At 41.2% G+C, this 25,820-nt stretch overlaps 1 protein-coding gene across 2 annotated transcripts in view; it reads left to right on the top strand.

Annotated features, from left to right (window-relative positions):
* HPRT1 (hypoxanthine phosphoribosyltransferase 1) overlaps positions 1-25,582 on the top strand; it is a 39,654-nt gene extending 14,072 nt beyond the window's left edge. The window contains exons 2-9 of one of the 2 annotated variants that reach the window (XM_045789529.2): positions 756-862; positions 2,617-2,800; positions 14,004-14,069; positions 17,299-17,316; positions 19,495-19,577; positions 24,022-24,068; positions 24,273-24,349; positions 24,875-25,582. In XM_045789529.2, coding sequence (XP_045645485.1) covers positions 756-862; positions 2,617-2,800; positions 14,004-14,069; positions 17,299-17,316; positions 19,495-19,577; positions 24,022-24,068; positions 24,273-24,349; positions 24,875-24,922 — 630 coding nt within the window. In that variant the 3' untranslated portion in view covers positions 24,923-25,582. The other variant, XM_087860125.1, reaches the window with a different exon arrangement.
* The last annotated feature ends 238 nt before the right edge of the window (positions 25,583-25,820 follow it).

Genomic DNA, 25,820 nt, shown 5'->3' with positions numbered 1-25,820 from the left:
AGAAAATCATTGTAACTCTTCTCCTCGAGCTAATACTATGATTTTATTATATTTTTTCTGTATGCTTAGGTATATAAAGGATTTATAAAACTAATCACAATACATCTTACCACCACGGGTGCCACATCATCAGTATTACTAAATATTTTGTACGCTGGGTACTTGATGTACAAAGACAACCAATACAGGGTTCAATTCGAATAACCTTGGAGTAGCTGCTATGAAGGCACGAGTTTGGGTTTTTAAGAAATCGCGTAGCTTTTTGGGTGATTCCCCCCTACTGTGAGGTGCTTTGGGGTGGGGACCGCGGCTTTTGTTCAGGGTGACGTTTTAGCTTGTTAGACTACAGTGTGTTAACTTTTTTTTTCTACAGTGTATTAAAATCTTTTTTTACTAAAAATTCAAACACATTCAGAAGTGGAGAGAATAATATAATGAACCCCCATATGCTCATCACCCACGTTTAAAATGTTATCAGGATTTTGCCACATTTGTCTTAATTCTTCAAAGTGTTTTGTTTTGTCTTTGCTGAACTAAAGGACATTTCCTATGTCATTTTATGTCTACAGTCTTAACTATTCATCTCTAAGGCATACAGTTGATTTCTTACATAACTCTAATTCATAATCATACCTACAAAGTTACAGAAAGTTCTCGATGTGTCATACCTAACTTTCTCTCATAAGCTAAGGTTTTTTAACATCTAAAGTCAATCCTGTAATGCCGTCTCTGAAATAGTCATATTTCTTTTTCAGATTAGTGATGATGAACCAGGTTATGACCTAGATTTATTCTGTATACCTCATCATTATGCTGAGGATTTGGAAAAGGTGTTTATTCCTCACGGACTGATTATGGACAGGTTAGTAAGATCTTCAATCTTTTGTTTTTGTTTTTTTCTTATATTAATTTCAAGTGTCAGCAGCTGTTTTAAGTAGCTGATATCTAAACATAAACTAGGCCAGCTTGTGAAATAATAGATGTTTTCTATTTTAGAGCCCTCTTTACAAACAAGGTGCTGGGAGAGCTTACTAATTACCCAGCATAAGTCATGGTATACTGGGAATCTGTAGGGAGTAGAATAAAATAAACATTGGAGGGAGACTGCAGGAATGAACTCTAGTCAGTCTTTGATTACTCAACCCTGAACAGGGTAATGGGCTGGGGCTAAATCACATGAAGGGAAGGTTATATTTTCATTAGTATGCGCATCTAGCCTGAAAATTTCCCCTTAACTGAATCGCGGTGAAATACCTAACTTGGTATTTAAATGCTTGCCTTGTGTGTCTGGCTGTTTTGTTTTTGATTTTCAGGTTATAGTACCAGTACATGTGTGTATTCTAAGGATTGAGGCTGTAAATGAGAAGAGTAGGGTTCTCTCCTCTCACCCTCCTGTGTACAGTCCTTCCCTACACACTGATTATGCACATACATTGTATGCAAATGTCCGTACAGTTTACTCTGGACTCTCCCCAGAACGTAACTACTAATAGACTACTGTTGACCAGAAGGCTCACCGATAACATAAACAGTCGATTAACACATACTTTGTATGTTATGTGTATTCTATACTGTGTTCTTACAATGCAGTAAGCTAGAGAAAAGAATGTTTTTCAGGGGCGCCTGGGTGGCACAGCGGTTAAGCGTCTGCCTTCGGCTCAGGGCGTGATCCCGGCGTTATGGGATCGAGCCCCACATCAGGCTCCTCCGCTATGAGCCTGCTTCTTCCTCTCCCACTCCCTCTGCTTGTGTTCCCTCTCTCGCTGGCTGTCTCTATCTCTGTTGAATAAATAAATAAAATCTTTTTTTTAAAAAAAAGAATGTTTTTCAAAAAATCATAAGGAAGAGAAAATACATTTATAGTACTGTATTTTTTAAAAATCCCTTTATAAGGGGACTTGTGCAGTTCAAACCTGTGTTGTTCAAGTAGCTACTGTATTTTATTTTAACACATAGGTATGTAGTATCGTATAGGTCTGAAATTTATTGGACATTTTTTCATATTCGTTTATTTAGAGCTATCTCATGTATTTTGAAGCTTGCATAACATTCCATTTTCTGACTGTACCGTAATTGATTTAAGCAGTCCTTTATTGATGGGCATGCAAGATACCTCCATTATTTTGCTTTTACAGACCGTACTAGAAGGAAACATCGCCTCATACATGTTTGGGCATTTGCTTCAACTTGATTCGTGGGGAAATTCTGGGTTAAGGGGAAGGTATTTATTGAATGTTTTGATACTGCCCGATTATCCCAAAAAGTTACTGTAATTTTTACTCCCAGTGGCATAAGAGAGTGTTCTTTTTTTTTTTAACAATCTCTTACAATATTGTATATGATCAGGAAAATTTCATTTAATCAGAATTTGTCAATACGATAGGTAGAAATGAGATTTTTTACTTTGCATTTTTAAACATTTATGTTAGGTGTTACAGGGTACATGTTTTTTTGAAGATTTTTAAGTTTTTATTTTCACTTTCTGAAGCAAGGATATAATTCTTGGGGGGCAAAGGATATGTTTTGTGGAAGGTTAATGCCTCAGGGGGGACGTTTGTTATAAAGTTAAATATATTTCTATTGTATTGTATTAAATTCCTGATTGTGTGTCTGTAGGACCGAGCGGCTTGCGCGAGATGTGATGAAGGAGATGGGAGGCCATCACATCGTAGCGCTCTGTGTGCTCAAAGGAGGCTATAAGTTCTTTGCTGACCTGCTGGATTATATCAAAGCACTGAACAGAAACAGTGACGGGTCCATTCCCATGACCGTAGATTTCATCAGACTGAAGAGCTACTGCGTAAGTGTATCTACTCCTGAAAACCAGTATCTCACTGTACGGCAACTAAAATTTAAAACTTAAAAAAATGTATCTATATATGTTTAAAAACACCCATGGCAACTGTAGGTTTTCCTGTATGTTTTTGAAGCTCTGCAAACTATACTTATTTCATGTTCATTTCAGTTGGTTACAGTGTGATTTTCTAGTATCTTCTCTCCTACTTTATATCCAAGTGACTATTACCTTTTTCAGACTAGGCACCTTGGAGGCTGTACACGTATTTGGAAGGATTTTTGGTTTGTTTTTGTTTCTTGGATTTTTTTAAACACCTTTTAGGAGTTGCCGTTGGGACATGGGGGATATTTTTTGACTATATTTAGCGTTGGCAGATACCCTCCGTGGAGCTAGATTGGTTTGGCGGGGAGTGGTAAGACGTTTGCAGCCGAGTCTGATAAAGAGGGTGGGTCCGCAGTTGTTTCGCAGAAAGCCCACTTCTGATTCGGTTACTGTGCCCGTGTCACACCGTCTCAGATGCTTCACGATACTGACACAATAAGCAATATTGACACTGGAATGAGCCAGAATCAGGGGTCATCTGTACACATGGATTTCATCATCTGTAGTTTCCTTTGGTCATGTGAATGTTTGCTTTTTGTGAGTTCACGCTGTTGTTTGTGTCTGGTCGCATGTTACCATTGTAGTTCCTGGGAGTTACTATTTTCCTTAAAAGTGGGGCTTCTCATCAGGCAAATTCAAATCGAAACCACATTGAGATACCACCTTACACCAGTTAGAATGGCAAAAATTGACAAGGCAGGAAACAAATGTTGGAGAGGATGTGGAGAAAGGGGATCCCTCTTACACTGTTGGTGGGAATGCAAGTTGGTACAGCCATTCTGGAAAACAGTGTGGAGGTCCCTTAAAAAGTTAAAAATTGAGCTACCCTGTGATCCAGCCATTGCACTACTGGGTATTTGCCCCAAAGATACAGACGTAGTGAAGAGAAGGGCCATATGCACCCCAATGTTCATAGCAGCATCGTCCACAATAGCTAAATCGTGGAAGGAGCCGAAATGCCCTTCAACAGATGACTGGATTAAGAAGATGTGGTCCAGGCACTGGAGGAGATAATGCTTAGTGAAATAAGTCAAGCAGAGAAAGACAACTATCATATGATTTCTCTCATCTATGGAACATAAGAACTAGAATGATCAGTAGGGGAAGAAAGGGATAAAGGAAGGGGGGTAATCAGAAGGGGGAATGAAACATGAAAGACTATGGACTATGAGAAACAAACTGAGGGCTACAGAGGGGAGGGGGGTGGGGGAATGGGATAGACCGGTGATGGGTAGTAAGGAGGGCACATATTGCATGGTGCACTGGGTGTTATACACAACTAATGAATCATCGAGCCTTACATCGAAAACCGGGGATGTACTGTATGGTGACTAACATAATATAATAAAAAATCATTATTAATAAAAAAAAAAAAAAAAGAAGATGTGGTCCATATATAGAATGGAATATTACTCAGCCATTAAAAAGAACGATTACCCAACATTTGCTGCAACATGGACGGGACTGGAGGAAATTATGCTAAGTGAAATAAGTCAAGCAGAGAAAGACAATTATCATATGGTTTCACTCATTTATGGAACATAAGAAATAGCAGTCAGATTGGTAGGAGAAGAAAGGGAAGTAGAAAGGGGGGGTTAAACAGAAGGGAGAATGAACCATGAGAGACTGTGGACTCTGGGAAACAAACTGAGGGCTTCAGAGGGGAGAGGGCGGGGGATTGGGATAGGCCCGTGATGGGTAGTAAGGAGGGCACGTATTGCATGGTGCACTGGGTGTTATATGCAAGTAATGAATCATGGAACATTGCATCAAAAACTGGGGATGTACTGTATGGTGACTAATATAACAAAATAAAAAAACTATTATAAAAAAAGTGGGGCTTCTCTTAGCTTCTTCAAAGATCAGAATAAATGTCTGCTCTTTGCTGTTTCATGAATCTGCATCGTGCATCCCTGTAGAATCTGGCCTTATGTTTATATTTTCATTGAGAATAAGACCACTTATCTTACATTAACTTTCAGCCTCATTCTCCCAGTTAATCATCTATTTGACCCAAGTTTTTGACCTTTTCGGCATTTTCATCAGTCCTACGGGTGATTGGAGAACCATTTAAGACATTTTCCTAGCCCTTGAAAAGCCTTTGTGCTCATATACCATGGCATTGCTTCATACTCACAAGCTCCTTGTAACTTGTCAGAGTCTTACATGAATTAGGGAATTGTTTAAATACAGAGATTGGATTTTCACTCACCAGAAGTGAGTGAGTGAGCGAGTTAGCTGGTCTACACTAAGATTTAATTCTGGTCAGTATCACTGCTAGCAGTATAGCTACCCAGCCTTTCATGTCTTGGCTTAGAGTCAAAACATGTACTTACCGTCCATGGTATGGTTTCTTTTTTTGATCTTCTGAAGTGCCCCCCTCCACACACATATGCATAAAAAACAGTCTTGTTACTTTATGTCTTAGATTTCATTTCTTTTGGGATTTCCATACAATGTTCTTCCTTTGAAAGGAAAACTTGTAAAAAAAAATGAGGGGAGTTTAACTTTAATATTTTCTTCTTAAAAGTATTTTATAGTTATAAGAACAATTTGAAGCCATAGAAACAGTTTGACCCTTTAATGCCATTTTCTACTTCTAGCTTTTTTCCTGTCAGTTTTAGATCTTAGAGGATTATTAAGCTGAACTCCTCAAGTGATAAAAAGAGTGAAATCTTAAACGTAAGCAAAGCAAGTTTTTAGGTTAGTTTTTACATAGAGAAAAATATTATCTGTTCTGTTTTACGTGAAATTCTGTGGATTTACTACTAAACGATAGAAATTAATTCGTATGCTTACTGTTGATTTGAAGTAACATTTCTGCCCTATTTAATAATTCATCAGCTTGTCATGGAAGATATTCCCATGTACATATAAAAAACCAGACAGCTTAATTTGATAGAATCATAAGATGGAAATTTAAAATTGTTGCCGCATCAGTAACATTGATGTTAGTGTAGTTTCACATGCTGATTTTCCCCAGTTTGAAATAGTGAATTAAACATTAACTGATCTGTACTAATCCTCAAGAAATGCTCCATGAACTATTAAATGTTTCTGGAATATATAAAGAGCCCTAACAATATCAATATGCCCCATCTAGTTTTCCTTCAAAATAAAAATTGCATTTTTTGATTAAAGAATACATGTTTATTATGAAAAGCATACAGCCACAGGGAGTAAAGAAATGAAGGAATGAAGTCACCCTAAATTCCACTACCACTTTTATTTCTAATATCTTAAAGAATTTTCTAAGCATACACACACACATATCGTAGTTTACATACTCTTTTTTTTTTTTTTAAGATTTTATTTATTTATTTATTTGACAGAGAGAGAGAGAGAAGGAACAGGGCAGAGTGGCTGAGGGAGAGGGAAAAGCAGGCTCTCTGCTGAGCAGGGAACCTGATGAGGGGCTCGATCCCAGGACCCTGAGATCATGACCTGAGCCGAAGGCAGACGCTTAACCAGCTGAGCCACCCAGGTGCCCCTCATAGTTTACATACTCTTAATCAGAGTAGCTGATTTTATTTGCTTCGTGCCTTGATGGGAAAGTGCTGGGGATTCCAACCACCATGTTTCGTTCCATCTAAGATATCACTGATGTTAAGACTTACCCTTGTTTTTTGTACTGCTAAGAAAGAAGACACTGTCGGTTATATTGTAAGTTGCTGTCAGCTGCAATATGTTGATTTCAGGGGTATTAAAATGTGAGTGCGTCTTAGAATAATGAAATGTAGTACTTTATATTCAAAGACCTTTTCTGTCTCTAAGGCTCTGTGATACTCAGAAAAATGAAATAATCGATAAATATGCAAATTATTTTCTTCTGAGTTCAGTTTTGTAGTAAATTTTTTCTTACTAATTTTTTAATTATAAAAAGATGAAGCCTCAGCACAGCGGTTAAGCGTCTGCCTTTGGCTCAGGGCGTGATCCCGGCGATCTGGGATCGAGCCCCACATCAGGCTCTTCTGCTATGAGCCTGCTTCTTCCTCTCCCACTCCCCCTGCTTGTGTTCCCTCTCTCGCTGGCTGTCTCTCTCTCTGTCAAATAAATAAATAAAATCTTTGAAAAAAAAAAAAAAGATGAAGCCTCAGGAGGAAAAGTTATCAGACAAGTAAATGTTTTGTGGCAATATTTTTATGTGGGCCTTAAGCAAAGGGAAAATGAGCCTGCTTTACTGTGTGTCCAGACAGAGTGGCTTACATTAAAATGGAGTTGTTCTTAGGGTTTGAAATCTTGCAGAAAACTTTTGTTTTGAGTTCTGGATTATTATCTCCACATACATTTGAGAACAGGGAGGCACAGGGGGATGAAGTGACTTGCCTAAGATCGTACAGGTCTTCGATTTGAACCCACGCCTTTAACTGCAGAACTGGGTCTTATTTGGGAAAACTTTTAACTGACTTGAATCCTTTAATATGGGCTTCCTTTTATTTCTTCATTTTCTACTAGTCAGAAGTGGTTTTTTGTTTTTGTTTGTTTGTTTTTGAGAGGAAGGGTTGGGGTGGGGCAGAGTAGAGAGAGAGAGAATCTCAAGCAGGCTCCATGCTCAGCATGGAGCCCAAGGCAGGGCTCGATCTCACAACGGGAGATGGTGACCTGAGCCGAAACCAAGAGTCAGAGGCTTAACGAACTCTACCATCCAGGTGACCCTCCTAGTCAGAAGTTCTGTATGCAAACAATTCATCTTGCCAGTTGTGGGATGGTTTTTTTCCCCTCAGTTGCAGTCGGGGTCCATAAAGCTGTAACTGAGTCTTATGTTGCAAGCTGCTTGGTTAGTAGCTTGATTAAGCTGTTGAATATATCAGAGATGTCAATTGCCTAATAGTAATTTGTAAGAAGGTGGCTATTTGAGTGAACTTGTTAAAGAAAAATGCAGAAAATACTGGAGTAGTTTATTCAAGTGTCTTTTATAAGAAAAGGTTGGTAGCTTTCAGTCTGACCTCCTTTGTATGGATTTAGTCATTGCTTTAAGGTATGCTTTTTCCTCCAGAACGTTTGAAGTTAAATGTAAATGTGCCGCTTTGATATTGACACTAGATAGTCTAAAGCTTATCTTCTGTAAAGCTAATCTCTGTCCTTCTCTCTCTCCTATAGGGAGAGAGCAAGTAGAATGATTTATGTCTCTTTCCTGCTCAGTGAATTAAGACCATAGACAGGTGTGGGGGAAATATTTGTTAGGTTTAAATCGGAGGGAACAGGGCTATGTACCATCTCTGGTATAAGGAAACTTTAACAGAACTGGTGTCAAAAGTATACTTTGTAGCCATTTCGTGCGGCCACATCGTTTTCACTTTGATGTAGGCTGAGGAATTATATAAACACCCTGTTTCTTAGAACCTGAAGGTAGTATTCAGGTTTGGTCTTGTGAACCACAAGTTTTGTATTAAAAAATTAAGGAAACTGATTAATTCACTCAGCAAACACATACTGATTATGTGTTGTACACCAGGCCATGCAAAGTGGTTCTGTTGAACGTGTTAATTTTTCAGATCCCAGTCCCAAACCAGTCCTGGAGCGAAGAGCATAAAGATCGGATGCAATAACTTCTGAAGCGGACCTCTAGATATTAAATATCAGCACTGATTCATTTTTTCTAGTATTACGTTGTGCTAGGTGGTGTCTTTGATTTGGTTAGAACAGCACTGACCAATAGAACGTTCTGTGGTGATAGAAATGTTCTATGTCTGTGCAACAAAGGGCCTGAATTTTTTATTTTATTCCATTTTAAGAACAGTCAACCCTTGAACAATCCAGGGGTTAGGGGCACCAACCCCCTGCACAGTTGACAATTCTTGTATAACTTCTGACTCCCCCCAAACTTAACTGTTAATAGTCTACTGTTGACCAGAAGCCTGAGACTATAAGCAGTGAACACGTATTTTATATGTTTTATGTATTATATACTGTATTTTTACAAGAAAGTAAGCTTGAGAAAAGAAAATATTATTAAGGAAACCACAAGGAAGAGAAAATACATTGACCGTGCTGTTCTGTATTTATCCAAAAAAAAAAAAAAAATCCATGTATAAGTGGGCCTGCGCAGTTCAGACCCGTGACGTTGAAGGGTCACCTGTAATTGGCACATGCGCTTAATGGCTGCTGTAGTGGATGGTGCTTGGGAGAGATGATCTAAGGGCCCTGCCTCATTAGCATCATTTAAAAATTTTTTATTTTTATTTTTTTTATTGTTACGTTTAATTAGCCAATGTATAGTACATCATTAGTTTTTGATGTAGTGTTCACCAATTCATTAGTTGCGAATAACACCCAGTGCTCATCAGCACACGTGCCCTGCTTAATACCCATCACCTGGTTACCCCATCCCCCCACCCCCTCCCTTCTGTAACCCTCAGTTTGGTTCCCAGAGTCCACAGTCTCTCATGGTTTGTCTCCCTCTCTGATTCCCCCCCCCTTCATTCTTCCCTTCGTTCTTCTACCAATCTCCCTGCTATTCCTTATGTTCCACATATAAGTGAAACCATATGATAATTGTCTTTCTCTGCTTGACTTATTTCACTCAGCATAATCCCCTCCAGTTCCATCCATGTTGATGCAAATGGTAGGTATTCATCCTTTCTGGCTGAGTAATATTCCATTGTATATATGGACCACATCTTCTTTATCCATTCATCTGTTGAAGGGCATCTCGGCTCCTTCCACAGTTTGGCTATTGTGGACAATGCTGCTGTGAACATTGGGGTGCATGTGCCCCTTCTTTTCACTACATCTGTATCTTTTGGGTATTAAGATACAGATGTACTTTTATTTTTTAAGCTCTAGGCCCAACGCGGGGCTTGAACTCACAACCCCAAGATCAAGAGTCACACATTCTCCCCACCGAGCCAACCAGGCACCCCTCACTATTACCATCATTTTTTAAACTGGTGATAATAGGTTTTTTTTTTTTTTTAAGCAACATGTTCTTTTCAAAAAACTCATAAAATACAAGTAAATAAATTACTCCCTGGGTGTCTATCCTTCCAGACTTCATTTTTTCTGCATCCATTTTTAGAAAATGGGGTATCTGCCATTTTTCATCTGAGGTGCAGTCTACCTCTTAAAGCATATGATTGTAATATTCTCACTGCTGTTGATATTTGATCAGGGTACAGGAAAACAGCAACAGGACAGAGGACAGTCGCGATTAGGATGTGCAGAGAAAGCATGCTTGAGTGTGGCGGCCAGGGGCCTAGCTGGAGGGAGAAGGGATGACTTTCCCAGTAACTCCATTCTGGGGCTCTGAAAGAAGGGCCTCAAGTTCACTGCAACAAGCAAGCTGCGAGGGGCTAAGCCCAGACTTCCTACTCAGTATGACTCCTAGTCTTGCCCTCTTGCGAGCTCAGCTTTGGGGCTTGGACTGCACATCCCTTTCACACAGGACGAGGTCTGTCTGTCCCAAGCCCCCTCATGGTGTGTTTGCCCCGCAGCTTTCCTTCCCCTTTTCCAACACCACGCTGCAGTTCTCCTTGCTGCCTGGAGGGTCACAGAACCCCTCGGGATATACAGATAGGAATAAACAAAGTTCCTTCCTATTTCTCTTCTCATCTTTTCACCCACACTCAAGAAAGGTAATTGAGGGCACCTGGGTGGCTCAGTCAGTTGGCGTCTGACTTTGGCTCGGGTCATGATCTCGGGGTCCTGGGATGGAGCCCCGCGTTGTCTTGCTCTCCACCTGGCGGGAAGTCAGCTTCTCCCTCTCCTTATGCGCCTCCCCCCGCTTGTGCTCGCTCTGTCTCTCTCTCGGATAAATATAAATAAAATCTTTAAAAAATAAAAAAGAAAGGTATTGTACATATGGAACTAATATAACATTGTATGTTAATTTACTTGACTTAAAAAACCCAGAAATCATCACTGCCCATCTTAACACTTAAAAAGGTAGACAAAATGGAAACACAGATGCTAAGAGTAGAGTTGTAGACCCAGAGAGCTTCTTTGGGAATTTTATGTAGTTGACGATGGCATTCTGAGTTAAGGACAGATTGGGCTCTCTGGCTGGCTGGGAAGAATGAGGGAGATGGATGGTAGAGAAGAGAGAAGAACAATGGGGGGCGGGAACTCTGCCCTCTCCTGTGCCAGCCCCATCCTCTCCTTCAAGATGAGGCATACAAGAGTCACTCAGTAATGTAACGAAGCAGGAATACAGTGGGAAGCTTGTTCCACCCGGGAAAGGAGGGAGGGAAGGAAGTGCCTCTGGTGGGGTCATTGATCCATGGATGCCGTTTCTATACGTTTGGGGCGCTTATAACCTGGATGCTAGCACAGTGCACTGTAGCAGTTTTCTCGAATGAGTCTTCTTTGTTAGCCTCCATTGCAAAGGTGGCTGTTCACGTGGAAGAAAAGCCTCAGAAGAGGGGCGCCTGGGTGGCTCAGTCAGTGAAGCGTCTGCCTTCGGCTCAGGTCATGATCTTGGGGTTCTGGGATCAAGCCCCATGTCGGGCTCCCTGCTCAGTGGGGAGCCTGCTTCTCCCTCTGCCTGCCGCTCCACCTACTTGTGCTCTCTCTCTCTCTCTGACAAATAAATAAAATCTTTTTAAAAAAATAAAAGCCTCAAAAAGAGATTCAGCTAAAAACCTCGGAGGAAAACAGGAATATGGAGATTTGGATGTTAGAAGAGCAACAGTGTCCTGTATGCTTGGAGTTCTCTTTTTTCTTCCCTGTCACCATAGTCTTTGGATCAAGGGTTTTTTTTCCCATGACTCCATACTTTTTAGTGCTGTCCTCTGTTAAAAAAAAAAAAAAAAAAAGTCAATTGGAATTGGACTGTAATACCAAACTTCAACAGAAGGTGTCACTATCTACTTTGATACACAGTGTAAATGATTCCCTATGACTCACTCTGCTGGAAAGCTTCAGGTCTTGTGCAGCGGTTTTTGTGTGTGTTTTTGTTGTTGTTGTTGTTGTTGTTGTTGTTGTTTTGTTTTGCTATTATTAATCACTTCTCTGTGTTTGAAACTGGGTTTTAAGTTAGTTGAAATGAAGGGTGTCTGTAATTTCCTTAAGATGAGAAGTCATATGCTAGATTTTTTTCATATCAGAAGACATACTTAGATCTGTTTAGTTTGCAGCACTGAGTAGTTTCGGCCCAATTGTGTTTTTCAAAAATGACACTCCACAAAAAATGAACATGTATATAGAAGCATATGTTGAGAATGGAAGTATATGTAAGTAAAAAGCCTTGTTATCCCCATTCTCACCGCTCATAGGTAATTGATGTTATAAATTTGTCTAAAATGCTGAACAAAAGTGGTTTCATAGGCAGCGCCTCGCTCTACTACTTGGTGTTTTTAATTCCCATTGCTCATGTCCATGTGTATAGATTTTCAGATTCTTTTTAGTAGCTGCACGGTCTGACCTTGTGCAGTGCGGATGAACTTAATTTAAATAGGTCCCTGTTCATAGACTCGTTGGTTGTCTCCATTTTTTCTTTATTTTTTTTTAAAGATTTTATTTATTTATTTGACAGAGAGCTAGAGAGAGAGAGAGCGCGTGCACGTATAAGCAGGGGGAGCGGCAGGCAGGGGGAGAAGCAGGCTTCCCACTGAGCAACAAGCCATGCAAGGCTCCATGTGGGGCTTGATCCCAGGACTCTGGGATCACAACCTGAGCCGAAAGCAGACGTTTCACTGACTGAGCCACCCAGGCGCCCCTCCAGTTCTTCTTTTTTATAAATAGTTGGTACAGTGAACCTCCTTGTATGTACCTTCACATATTTGTGAGTGTTTTTATAGCATTGATTCCTGGAAGTGGGATTGCAGGGGTGAGTGGCACACATGCTCACAATTTTAATAGGTATTCCTGTACCATTTTCAAAAGAGGTTGTACCAGTTTATTCTCTCACCGAGAGTGCTTGTTTCCCCTCACTTTTGTCAACGTATGTCATCAGGCTTAAGTTTTGCCGGTGTGAATGGGTGAATGGTAGAATCACATGGTTTTAGTGTTTGTTTCTTAGATACCATTTCATGTGTTCTGGCCTTCTCTTCTGTGAATTGCCTATTTGTGTTTGTTCTTCATTTTCCTATTGGCTTCTTAGTCTTTGAACCCAACATATAATAGGAATATTTGTTACAATTCTTTTCTTTTGGTTTGGGTTCATGATATGCCGAGGTTTTTACCCTTTCTAAGAATGTGAAAATATTTCTTCTACATTTTCTTCCAGTCTGCTTATGGCTTTATTTTTTACATTTAGATTTTAATCCATCTGGAATTTATTTTTGTATATGCTGTGAGGTAGGGATCGTACTTTATTTTTTCCCCAAAATGAGTAACTACTTCGTTGAATAATTGATCTTTTCCTTACTGACTTAAAATACCATCTTTCTCGTATACTAAATCCTCATATATTTCTAAGTGTGTTTCTGGGCTCTATTCTGTTCCTTGGTCTCTGTCTGTTCCTGGGCTGGCACAACATTGTTGTAATTGTTGTAGCATTGGTATGGTATGCTCTCTGGTAGGGCAAGTCTCAGCTCTTTTGTTCACCTGCTCTTTGGCTCCAGTACAGCCAAGTAATGATCATTATCACCACCAGCTACAATAGATATGGAGGATTTCCCTTTGAAACTCCTGTAAGGGTTTCTGCTGGATTCTGTGATAACAGAAAACTGGGAGCCTAAGAGGTAGGCCTCAAAAGACTGCTCATCAGACCTGGTTTTCCAGACTGTGCCGAAGATGACATGGGCCTGGGCTAGACTTTTGAGGACAGTAGTTTTGGGGTTGAGTATGCTACAGACCAGAGCCTACAACTTGCTTGATTCATGGGAATGGTCCAGGGCCAGAACCGGGCATCTGTCATGCTAATAACTTCCTTCATGGTGAAATTACCGTGACCGAAGATGGGTAGCCGCTAGGATACTGCCCACTCGAAAATGTGTGTGCCCTACTTTTAGGACTTAAGTTTTAACTAATCTCTAGTTGGAAGTTACCTAGTTCATTTCTTGAAATATAATTCTTATAATTTGTATCATTTAGCATATCATAATGTGGCGACATTAGATAGCTAACTTCTTAAATCTTCTAGTTCCCATTCGATAATTTGAAATGTGCGTGTGTACACAAAAGAATAGACATAGGTATTTATATCTTTTTTTTTTTAAACTAGAATGACCAGTCAACAGGGGACATCAAAGTCATTGGTGGAGATGATCTCTCAACTTTGACTGGAAAGGTATGTGTCTTGAAGGGGAACAAGAGAGTTCTTTTGACTTCATGCCAAGAGTCAATTAGTAACACTGTGCTTTATCACTAAGAGGCAGTTTACACAGTTATTTATGCACTTAAACAAGGGCTGTTTAACCCTCGGAAGCAATCTAAGTTAGCTGTCTTTCCCTAGGTCACATAGCAAAGAGGCAGCAGAAGCCAACGTTAAACTTAAAGTCCATATTGCAAAATACTCTTGTCTTTCTCTGTGCTGATCTAATTTGGAGTTCTTCAAAAGTATATCTATTTTTTGGGGGAAAAGACAGTCTTCTTTTTAAAAATAGACTCACACAGCAGGACATGTAGGGTAGTATCACGTAGTAGCTATAAAGTGTGGGTTCTAGAGATGGGCGCTTTTTATTTTTCCCTTATGTAAATTCTACACCCAACATGGGCTCAAACTCATGACCCCAAGATCAAGAATTGCATGCTCCACTGACTGAGCCGGCCAGGCACCCCAAGATGGGCAGCGTTGATTCAAAGCCTGGCTCAGTACTTCATCTGTGTGACCTTGGGCAGATTGTTTCATCTCTTTCTCTCCTCTGTGTAAGGTGAGGACAATAATGGCAGTCCCCTCACAGAGTTCAGAGCATTAAGTGAGATAATGCATGTAGACCTCTTACAACGGTTTTTCTGGTAGTTCGAATACTCCGTAAATTCCAACATACTACTATTTTAAGAGTTCTCAAAAAGAGTTTTCTGAATACATCAAGATTGTTCCAGTATAGACAGTTGGCAGAAATGATAGAGATATTAAGATATTTGAATATTATTCTTGTGATACATTGAAATGATTTTCGAGTCAACGATCGGTGCTAGATGGATTTTTTTTTCAGTTGCCAGTTAGTTTTTTATTTATAAACACTGCCAGATATAAAGGTATAATCTTATAAAAGTTTCACAGTAATCCCACGAGGTAGCTACTATTAGCCCTATTTTATGGATGAGGAAACTAAGACTCCGCAAACTTAAAGGACTTGTCCAGTCACGCTGCCAGTAAGTGGTAGAGCTTGAATTTAAATGCGGATCTTTCTGGCCTCAAGGCTCTTTTCCTCCTCTGGCTTTTAAATGTTTACAGCTTGACTGAGGACCTAGTAGGAAACTTCAGCATACAACACTTGGGTCAAAACCTCTTACCCATATCAGGGTCCTGCCAAACTAATCTTGTCCTCCTCAGCATCTTTTGAAAACTTCAAAAGAGAAATTATAATCTGTTGACTCTTTCCCCTTCCTGCCCATCCTGTATACCACGGCCAGGCCTGTTTTTCCCTTTCAGCGTGCTTTGCCCATATTTAGAAGTCATTTAAAGCCCTTACTCCTATAATCAGTTTTTAGTGCTGGAAGGGGCCTGGCCTGTACAGCCTCCTGGGATTCCATTTGACCTTGCCTTTCCCACCTAATGGCTATATCCTCCTACATACATGGCTTTGTGATCTTAAAAGGTCTCTTTCTAAAATAATTTTCTTTTCTTGATAGTCACAGTAGAGCACATTTATTGTGGCAAAAAAATCAAGACATCGAAGTTGGGTGAAGTTATTTCTTGGTGGTGAGATTGTGGGTTATTCAGACTTTCTACTTCAGTCTGTTTTGGGGGGACACTGCATGCAGATACATATGTATATAAATATTTCCCCCCTTTTTTCCATTTAGTGGTGGAGAATATGGGCTTTGGACCCTGAAAATACCTCTACCACTTGGCTAGTTTTATGACTTTAGGCAAATCGTTTGACCTCTGAGCCTCATTCTTTTCCTTTATGAAGTAAGAACGTAGCTGTTTGACATAAAATAAGCTCTCAATAACGGTAGAAATTCTCATTCTTACTTTTAAAATAGTATTGAGATCATAGTCTAGATTCTGCAGTTTCATCTTGGATAAATATTTCATCTCTCTGGATTGTGATTGATTTGTACAAACCGTCTGATATTACTAGAAGTCTGTGATTATGACATAATCACGATTGTGGGGCTACTTAGCGTTAGAGTCAAGACTAGAATCCAGTTTCTCTGTCTCATAATTCAGTGCTCTTTTCAGACTGTAACTCCGTCCCATGGTGCACATGGCTGCAGCAGTGAGCCACAGGTAGGGTGGGAGAGTGTTATCCTTCCGACGTGCTAGCTAGGGTAAAGAAAATGTTGAGAAAGAATCATATAGTAAGTAGGTGGTGAAACGACTATTGGTCCATTAATTGATTATATTCAATTTTACTAAAGATTGAGATTGCAGTGTCTTGGAAAGAGACCGAGTAGTTGTCGGAGGAGGGAGGGGTAAATGATAATACAAACTGTGGTAGTAATATCATGTATATTATAATATACACGCAAAATTATACCTCACGCAGGATGAGGTTTAGAAAAGGTCCAATATTTCTTTCTTGCAACCCTGTGGATCTTGTGTGCCCTACCTTGGTAACCACTGACTTGGGAGAATATAATAGAACATTAAAATTCGCATGCAATAGGTATGTGACCAAGAAGTGAGAACTAGAAATACACGATAGAGCATGAATCTTTCCTGTGACGGTGATCATAAGCAGTATACTGAATGCTGCCTTGTTCCTACAGCTTGAGAGCAGATAGGACTCTTCTCTGCCTCGGAGGTAGTTGGTAGATGGTTCCTCCTGTAAGGGCTCTTCCAGCTATACCATTCTGAGAGGCAGAAATTGGGGTGAGGGTTTGTGGTGGAAGGAAGCATTGGTACCTTTCTTCAGTTGAGTCCAAGAATATGAACACATCCAGAAAATACAGATCGGTTTCAGCCTAATGAGGGAGTGGGTTTTGAATTGGGTTCCGTATGATAAATCAAAGGCATGATTTTGGAGTTCTGGTACAAATTATAGTTCTTGACTATTGGAGTTGGAAGATATATACTAGTTCATGTCCCTTATTTTACACATAGTAAACTGAGGCCCAGAGAAATTTCATGATTTGCCCAAGATTAGACTTCTGTTTAAAGTAACGAGACTTTTAAAAAAATGAACATACAGGTCAAATTTTATTTTTAAAAATTTCACTGCAGTGAAAATTTCACATTAAAGAGTTCCAAATCCCAGCAGATGGCCCATTGTTTAAATCAGGGTTTGAGATAGGAAAGTATCTTAAAAACAAGAACTTGGATGGGTTTGTTACGATGTGATTTGAGTTATAATTGGGAACACTGTGTGATTCACTGTACTGATTTTCATTTCTTTTTCTTCTAGAATGTTTTGATTGTTGAGGTAAGTTCTACATACTTTCAATATAGTGTTTATGATTTTCTAACTCAGTGTGCACAATCCTAAAGGTAATGGGATTTCCAGGGGAAGAAATTCCTCGTCATCAATTTTAACAGTGTGCTTGTGTTACAAGGCAGTAAGGTTGGTTTTTTGTAAAAAATACTTCGTAATATGTTTTTATTGGATAATGGGAAAATGTTGGTATATTTCTTCCCCCTCTCTTCTGGGCTTCAAGGTTTTTCCTTTGTTTTAAAGTTGATACACATCATTCCTATGCGTGTTTTTTTATGGTTCTATTGCATGTGTGTATCCATATGCAAAACATTTTGCGATTCTCTCTTATATCTTGTTATTTTCACTCATAATAAGTTTTGAGGTTATGCATGTTGAGACGTACAGTCAGTTGGCCTAAAATGCAAAATTGCAGTGTATGAATCCACCAATTTATTGCCCTATGAATAGGGGAGTCTCCCAGTTGTCGTGCTATAACAGGGCTGCTAGGAGCACCCCTTTGCGGTACTTGGCGTGCACTCGTGTAAGTTCCCTCTGGATGCAGACAGTGACTGGATCGTAGAGTTGATACATTTTCAGTTTTACTGTTATTGCCCAGTGACTCAACAGAGTGGTTATATGCTTTATACCCTTACCAGTAGAATGAGTTTTCACTCTTTTATGTAAAATGTTCAAGGCTTAAGAGCACCAGTAACCCCCAATTCATTTTTGTTGTTATTAATAGAAACTTCAGCTTATGGATCAAAAACTAACCAGATGACACTGTTTTCAAAGGATTCGTGTACATGAATATCCCTGGGAACTGGTTGCTTGGTTTTTTTGTTTTGTTTTGTTTTTTTAAGTGGGCTTCACGCCCATCATGAGTCGGTCGCAGGACTCAAACTCTCAACCCTGAGATCAAGACCTGAGCTGAGATCAAGAGTTGGACGCTTAACTGACTGAGCCACCCAGGCGGCCCTGGTTGCTTGTTTTTTTTTTTTTTTTAAAGATTTTATTTATTTATTCGACAGAGATAGAGACAGCCAGCGAGAGAGGGAACACAAGCAGGGGGAGTGGGAGAGGAAGAAGCAGGCTCCTAGCAGAGGAGCCCGATGTGGGGCTCGATCCCAGAACTCCAGGATCACGCCCTGAGCCGAAGGCAGACGTCCAACGACTGCGCCACCCAGGCGCCCCCCTGGTTGCTTGTTTTTAAATGTAGATTGATCACTTCCACTTCAGATTGATTTTGTCTGGGGTAATGCCACCTAACAAATGACTACAAATTGAGCAGCTGAAAACAACACGTGTTCAGTGTCTCCGCTTTCATGGGTCAGGAGCCTGAGTACAGGGTAGCTGGGTCCTCTGCTCAGTCTCATCAGGCTGAAGCAAGGCTGGGGCTCCTGTCTCTCCCAGGGCTCCTCTTCCAAGTTCACGTAGGTTGTTAGCAGAATTTAGTTCTTGTGGTTGCGGGCCTGAGGCCCCGCTTTCTTGCTGGCTGCTGGCCAAGGGTCACTCACAGCTCCTAGAGGCCAACCTCATGTCCTTGCACGTAGCCCTCTCACGTGGCAGCTGACTTCTTCAAAACCAGCCGGAGGTCCTCTCTCCAGTGTGCTACAACCACCTGAGAGAACATAACTAATCACAGGAATGACCGTCCCAGAGTTTTCCTGGGTTGTGCTCACGCTGGGGGTGGGGGGTTACTTGGGTGTGTACACTAGGGGACAGGGGTCTTGGGGCCCTCCGAATTCAAGCCACCACAGCCCGGAACTCGGCGTTTTTCACAAGTCTCCAGCCCTGATGTTCCCGATGACTCAGACCCCGCTTCGTGAAGCACCGCTTTATACCGTCCACGGGGCATTTTCACTGAAGAACATCGGGTTACGGTTCAAGAAGTATTTTCCCAATTAGAGATGGATTTGTTTTGAATAATGTCCTACTTTTGACTAAATAGCTAAGATTCACTTTCATATTAAGTCATTTGATGTAGTAAAACCATATTACTTTGGATACTTTCAAGATGGCGTAAAGAAAGCGGTGTTTCTCAGAGTGTGGTCTGTTGACCACCTGCATCCCAGAGCTGGCTACACGGAAAAACACAGCATTATTCTGTTTACACGTGGGGCTTTGGTATTTCATGTTTATATGACTCAGTTTTATTTGCTATTTAAATGTCTTGTCTTTTTTTTAAAGGATATAATTGACACTGGCAAAACAATGCAGACCTTGCTTTCCTTGGTCAAGGAGCATAATCCAAAGATGGTCAAGGTCGCAAGGTACGTAGATAACATTTTGACAGGATATTTTCTTCTTTTGAAACAGGATTAAGTAATTAATTGCTTCTTTGTAAGGGTAAACGTTCTCAACTTGTTTTGTCTTCAAAAAGTAATGTGATCTCAAAGAAGACTCAGTAAATATCCTTTGTAAATAATTGTGTCATGTGTCAACGAAGCCCTTCATTGCAGTCATCTTTTCCTTAATATTATTAACATTTGGCTTCTCAGCATGCTAATGATGATATCGACTTGCCCTGGGTAGCATGGTAGAAGATTTGGGACTTTCCTTGAAGAACTTAGACCAAGGATCCCACATCGGGTTTAGGAGGTGGTAGGAAGGGGGGCGGTGCTTCTGAGGATCCGGAGCTCCTGAAATTGAGTGATGTCACGGCGGCCTGTGCCAGCCTCACCCCCGGGCCCTACCTGTGCTGTTTGGCTTTTGCTTTATTAGTTCTACCTTTGTTTCTAGTTTAATTATATTTAATTATAATTACAGCTTACTCCCTAACAACTCCAAGGGAGCACTGCTACTCCTGCTTTACAGATAGGGATACCAAGCCCTGGGGAATTGTCCAGAGGCACAGTGCCTGGCACACTAGAGGGGTGAGATTTGAACCCAGGCAACCCGGCTCACAGTTCTTGCTTTATTTACCACCCTAAGTTTTCTATAAGGTAACACCTGGGGTGGTTTTGGGGTGGTTTTGGTTTTTTTTTTTAAACTTTTACAATTGTATCTTTTATTTTTAAATCTTTTACCACTCTATAATTTTGGTGTAGGAGTCAGATAGTAATCTAATTTTTTTTCTGAAATGATTAACTGGTTTCGACAAACCCTTTTAAAGAACCCGAGTATCCCATATGGAGCGTCTTGAATCAGAGTAAGCCTTCTAATGAATCATCTCTCAGTGGTTTGTCCTTTGGGGCTTCTCTGATTGCTGGTGCCCGTGTGGCTCAGTCCCTTTCCGTGGATTTGGGACGGGTGTGACGAGAGGGTATCTATCCGCGATGCATTCTAGGGCACTAAGTAACTTCCTGTAAGCCAGTCCGTGCACTTGCTTATTTCTGTCCTGTGGCATGGGATGTTCTGGAGCCTTGGAATATTCTTTTGTCCCTCTTTCCTGGAGTATGCTGTGGAGTTGAGATAGACTGCCTCATGAAAGAGGGATTTCGTGTTGCTGCAGGTGTGGAGGGCTCAAAGAGTACGTAGGTCATTCATTTCTTGGTGACAGAGTTGGCCTAAGTCGGTGTTTCTTAACCTTGTTTTTCTTTTTTTTTTTATAAGGTAACCTTATTTTTTTAAGAGATTTTATTTATTTATTTGACAGAGAGAGAGAGAGAGAGACAGCCAGCAAGAGAGGGAACACAAACAGGGGGAGTGGGAGAGGAAGAAGCAGGCTTCCCGCTGAGCAAGGAGCCTGATGCAGGGCTCGATCCCAGGACCCTGGGATCACGCCCTGAGCCGAAGGCAGACGCTTAAGGACTGAGCCACCCAGGCGCCCCTTAACCTTCTTTGTCTTAATTCCTCCCTCACCATAGGATTTTAGTATCACAGATATATATAGCTAAGCATTTTAACTTAAAGACTGTTAACTGATAGGAATGGCACATAGCAAGCAGCTTGTCAGTTTTGTGAGAAATGAAACGTGTAGCTGCCGTACGACTCCAGCACTTGCATTTATCCCAGAGAAATGAAAACTTGGGTCCTCATAGAAATTCACCTGTGAAAGGTTATGGCCCCAAACCGGAAACAACCAAAATGCCCCCCCAGTGGGTGAATGGCTAAACAAACTGTGGAGTACCCTTCCATGGAACCCTCCTCAGCTCTGCGAGGGAACATGTTGTGGGTCCACACGACAGCCTAGGCGAGCCTCGAGGGAATGGTGCCGATAAAAGCCAATGTCGAGGGGCGTGGAGGGGGGGCTTAGTTGGTTAAGTGTCCGACTCCTGATCTCAGCTCAGGTCTTGATCGCGGGGTCATGGGTTCAAGCCCCAGGCTGGGCTCCTCGCTGGGTGTGGAGCCTACTTAAAAAAAAAAAGCCAGTCTCAAAAGGTTACCTACTATATGATTCCATTTATGCAACCTTCTTGAAGTGACAAAATGATAGAAATGGAGAGTAGATGAGTGATTGCCAGGGGTGAGGGAGGCGATGGCGGTGTGTGACTATAAATAGGCAGCAAGAGGGAGCCTTGTGTGATGGAAAGTTCTGTGTGTCGAGTGTGGTGGTGGTTAAACAAATCCACACATGTGATAAAATTGCTTAGAAGTACACACACACACACACACACACACACACACGAATATGTGTGTGTAAGACTGGTGGAATCAGGATAAGGTCAGTTCCCCAAAGTCCATGTCTCAGTTGTGGTGATGTACTGGTGAGCTGTTTGTATTGGAGGAAACTGGGCAGAGGACACATGGGACCTCCCTGTGCATTTTCCTGACTTCCTGGGAGTTTATAATTATTTCAAAATGAAAAATTTGAGTAAGCTGTGAACATTGGACTTTATAACTATATCTGCTTACTAACTTTTAATATAGGCACAGCTCGGTTTGCTGTCTGTCCTTTGCTTTATTGCACTTTGCAGATACTGTGCTTTTTACAGATCGAAGGCTCGTGGCATCCCAGCATCGAGCAAGTCTGTAGGCGCCAGTTTTCCAACAGCATTTGCCCACTTCATGTCCCTGTCACACTTTTTTAAAAGATTATTTGTTTACTTGAGAGAGTGAGAGAGAGCACAAGCAGGGGGAACAGCAGGCAGAGGGAGAAGCAGGCTCCCCGCTGAGCAAGGAGCCCCATGTGGGGCTCCATCCCAGGACCCTGGGATCATGGCCCAAGCCGAAGGCAGACGCCTAACTGACTGAGCCACCCAGGTGCCCCTCTCTGTCACATTTTGATAATTCTTAGAATATTTCAAACTTTCTCATTATTATTATATTTGCTGTGGTGATCTGTGAGCAGTGATTATGACTCCTGAAAGCTCAGATGATGGTTAGCCTTTTTTTTAGCAATGAAATATTAAGGTATGTACGTTTTTTAGACGTGATGCTATTGCACTTAATAGACTGCAGTGTAGCAGAAATGTAATTTTTGTGCACTGGGAGACCAGAACATTCACTTGACTCCCTTTACTGTGATATTTGCTTTATTGCAGTGGTCTGAAACCATGCCCGCAAGATCTCTGAAGTATGCCTGTATAGTTTATTTACTTACACAAACTGTTTTTAAAAAAGAAAGAAAGAAAGAAAGACCTGTGTTTGTGTCCCATCCCCAGCAGTTCTGATGTAATCGGTCAGGGGTGTGGCCCGGGTATCTGAGTTTTATTTTGTTAAAGTTCCCAGGTGAGTCTCATGTGTAGCTGAGGTTGAAAATCACTTTATGTCCTTCCCAGCTTTTTTTTTTTTAAGATTTTATTTATTTCTTTATTTGACAGAGAGAGAGAGACAGCCAGCAAGAGAGGGAACCCAGGCAGGGGGAGTGGGAGAGGAAGAAGCAGGCTCCCAGCAGAGGAGCCTGATGCGGGGCTCGATCCCACAACTCCGGGATCACGCCCTGAGCCGAAGGCAGACGCTTAATGACTGAGCCACCCAGGCGCCCCCAGCTTTTTTTTTTTAAGATTTTATTTAATTATTTGAGAGAGAGACCAGAGTGAGGAGTGAGCACGAGTGGGGGGAGGGAGAAGCAGGCTCCCTACTGAGCATTTAGCCCAGTGATGTTCCAGGGGGCTCGATCCCAGGACCCCAGGATCACGACCTGAGCCGAAGACAGAGACTTAACCGACTGAGCCACCCAGGCGCCCCTGTCCTTTCCAGCTTTTTAAATATATTTAAGTGGGTATAAAATCATACATTTTATTGGGACTGCCCTTAACATATGTAAAGGCTATCAAAACACTGTCAGTAGCTTTTCTTAATAGCTGAAAGATTTCAGCAGGTAGTACACACTTGGGTTACGAAAGTAGCTTATGTTAGAAGTGGCTTATCCCAATTGCGGTTTTTGCTCTCAAAAATAAGTACTAAGTCCTCGAGCATGCTAGTTAGTTTTTAGCCTCACGATCTTCGTAAGCCATGTCGGAAGAGTCCCGAAGGGTGATGCTCACACCTCCCGCACCCCTTTGCAGCTTCAGGATCGGATTTCCAGGCATTCTGAAACTGCTCGCTGGTGCTCCCCATCCATTCATCCTTCTGATTCGCTGCCGTTTGGTGGCTGCAGCTCTTAGAACTGTCAGTCGTGTTCGGGGTGGGCATCAGGCGAGGGCCTCGTCTGCGGCGGGGACCTCCCTGCTGCCTCGCCCGGTCCCTGTGAGCTAGCTCCCCGTTTCATAGTCTTTCTACGTAGAAAGTGTTCTGGGTGCGGGGGAGACCATGTCTCAGAGCATGAATGTTCTCTTTTGTAATGCCCTGTCATGACTCCGTGCGTCACATGTTACGTGTTGTAATTAACAGCTTGCTGGTGAAGAGGACCCCTCGAAGCGTTGGCTATAAACCAGACTGTAAGTGAATTACTTTCTGTCGATTATGTAACCATCTTTAACCCGAACGAGTTTTATATTGAAATGGTTGAGAGTTACTTTAGAGGGTATTTGGGTTTTTTTTTTTTTTACGATTTTAGTATTTGTAGAGAAGGCACATTCATAAGCATTTGATTTGAAAATGCTGTTTTCTGTATCTAAATGATGACTTACGATTCTTTTTAGTTGTTGGATTTGAAATTCCAGACAAGTTTGTTGTAGGATATGCCCTTGACTATAATGAATACTTCAGGGATTTGAATGTAAGTAATGCCTCTTTTTCTCACTCTCATTTTTCAGACCCCATATAAAAATTTACGAAAGAGAAGAATTGTTTTCTCTTTCCAGCACCTCATAATTTGAACAGACTGATGGTTCCCATTAGTCACATAAAGCTGTAGTCAAGTACAGCCGTCCTTAGAGCTGGGACTTGGCCAGGCTGGGGCGACACTTCTTGCTGGCTGCAACAGTTGAACAGCCTTTATAGACAATAACTGTCCCATTATGATTACAGATGATAGATGTGGTCATAAGTAAGAAATAAATGAACTGGCTTAAGTCTTTTCACTCGCTCTCCTTCAGACACCCCCTTCTGCTCTGTGGGCAGGAGGCCCGAGCGTGTGTTTTCGCACAGGGGTGAGGAAGATGAGGAAGACCCCACCAACCTCTGTCTGTCCGGTGAAACCCCCACAGCACCGTTTGCCCGAGCCGTGCGGAATGCTCTTCTTCTTGCCTTTCATTTCGGGATACGCTTTTCTAATGTGAATTTCTGGATTTTTATTTTGTAGCATGTTTGTGTCATTAGTGAAACTGGAAAAGCCAAATACAAAGCCTAAGACGAGAGTCGAAGTTGAGTTTGGAAGCATCTGGAGTCCCATTGAAATCATCGGTAGAATGTTCTAGTTCTGTGGCCAGCTGCTTAGTAGAGCTTTATTGCATGTATCCTCAGAATTTTATCCATTTTGTATTTTAGAACTGTCCGTTGCCGCGTTCCTGAAGTCTTATTTGCAATATGAGCCTGTACGCTATCCGTTCTCTTGGCGTGGAGTGTTGTTTGACTCGCAAATGAGAAAAATCTCTTAAACCACACCACTATTGAGTGAAAATACTGAAATTGTATCTGTAAGAAACATTTAAAGAGAAGATATATTAGTTTTTTAATTGGTATTTTAATTTTTATATATTCAGGAAAGAACAGAGGTGATCGAATATTGTTAATTATATACCACTGTGTGTTTAGAAGAGTAAGGAGCAGTCAGTTTTCGTATCAGTGACAACATCGACAGGATTGTTTTGTTGGCTAGACCATACGTCTTGGAATTATTTTACTGTGTCGGTAGTAGTTAACTGTTTCCTCGAGCTTGTTCAGATGATTTCCGGTGAATCAGTGTCAGCAGTTCCTTTTAAATACAAATCAGATTCCAAAAAACTGTTACCACATTTTGAATTCTTCAGTGTAAAAATCCTCACAATAAAGGCTGTCTCTTTAAAAGAAACCATGCATACCTATCATTTCTCTGCAAATTAACCTAGTGTCGTCTTCCCTCGGTTACCTTTTCCTTGTCTGTGAAGCTTTAGCGGCTATTTGAGTTGTGATCTTGACCGAGCCCAGCGAGCAGTGACGATCGGGTGGAATGCGCTGGTGAAGCTGATGGATTCCTACCGACGTGAAGTTTCAGACACACAGTACACTTCAGGACGTGTCACGGTGCTAAGCACTGGGGCTTTCTCTTG

This window comes from Ursus americanus, chromosome X, assembly GCF_024610735.1.
Source record: "Ursus americanus isolate L20-20 chromosome X, mUrsAme1.1.p, whole genome shotgun sequence".
Lineage (NCBI taxonomy): Eukaryota > Metazoa > Chordata > Mammalia > Carnivora > Ursidae > Ursus > Ursus americanus.
Note: the sequence above shows the minus strand (reverse complement) of the source record. Positions and strands in the feature narration are given on the sequence as shown.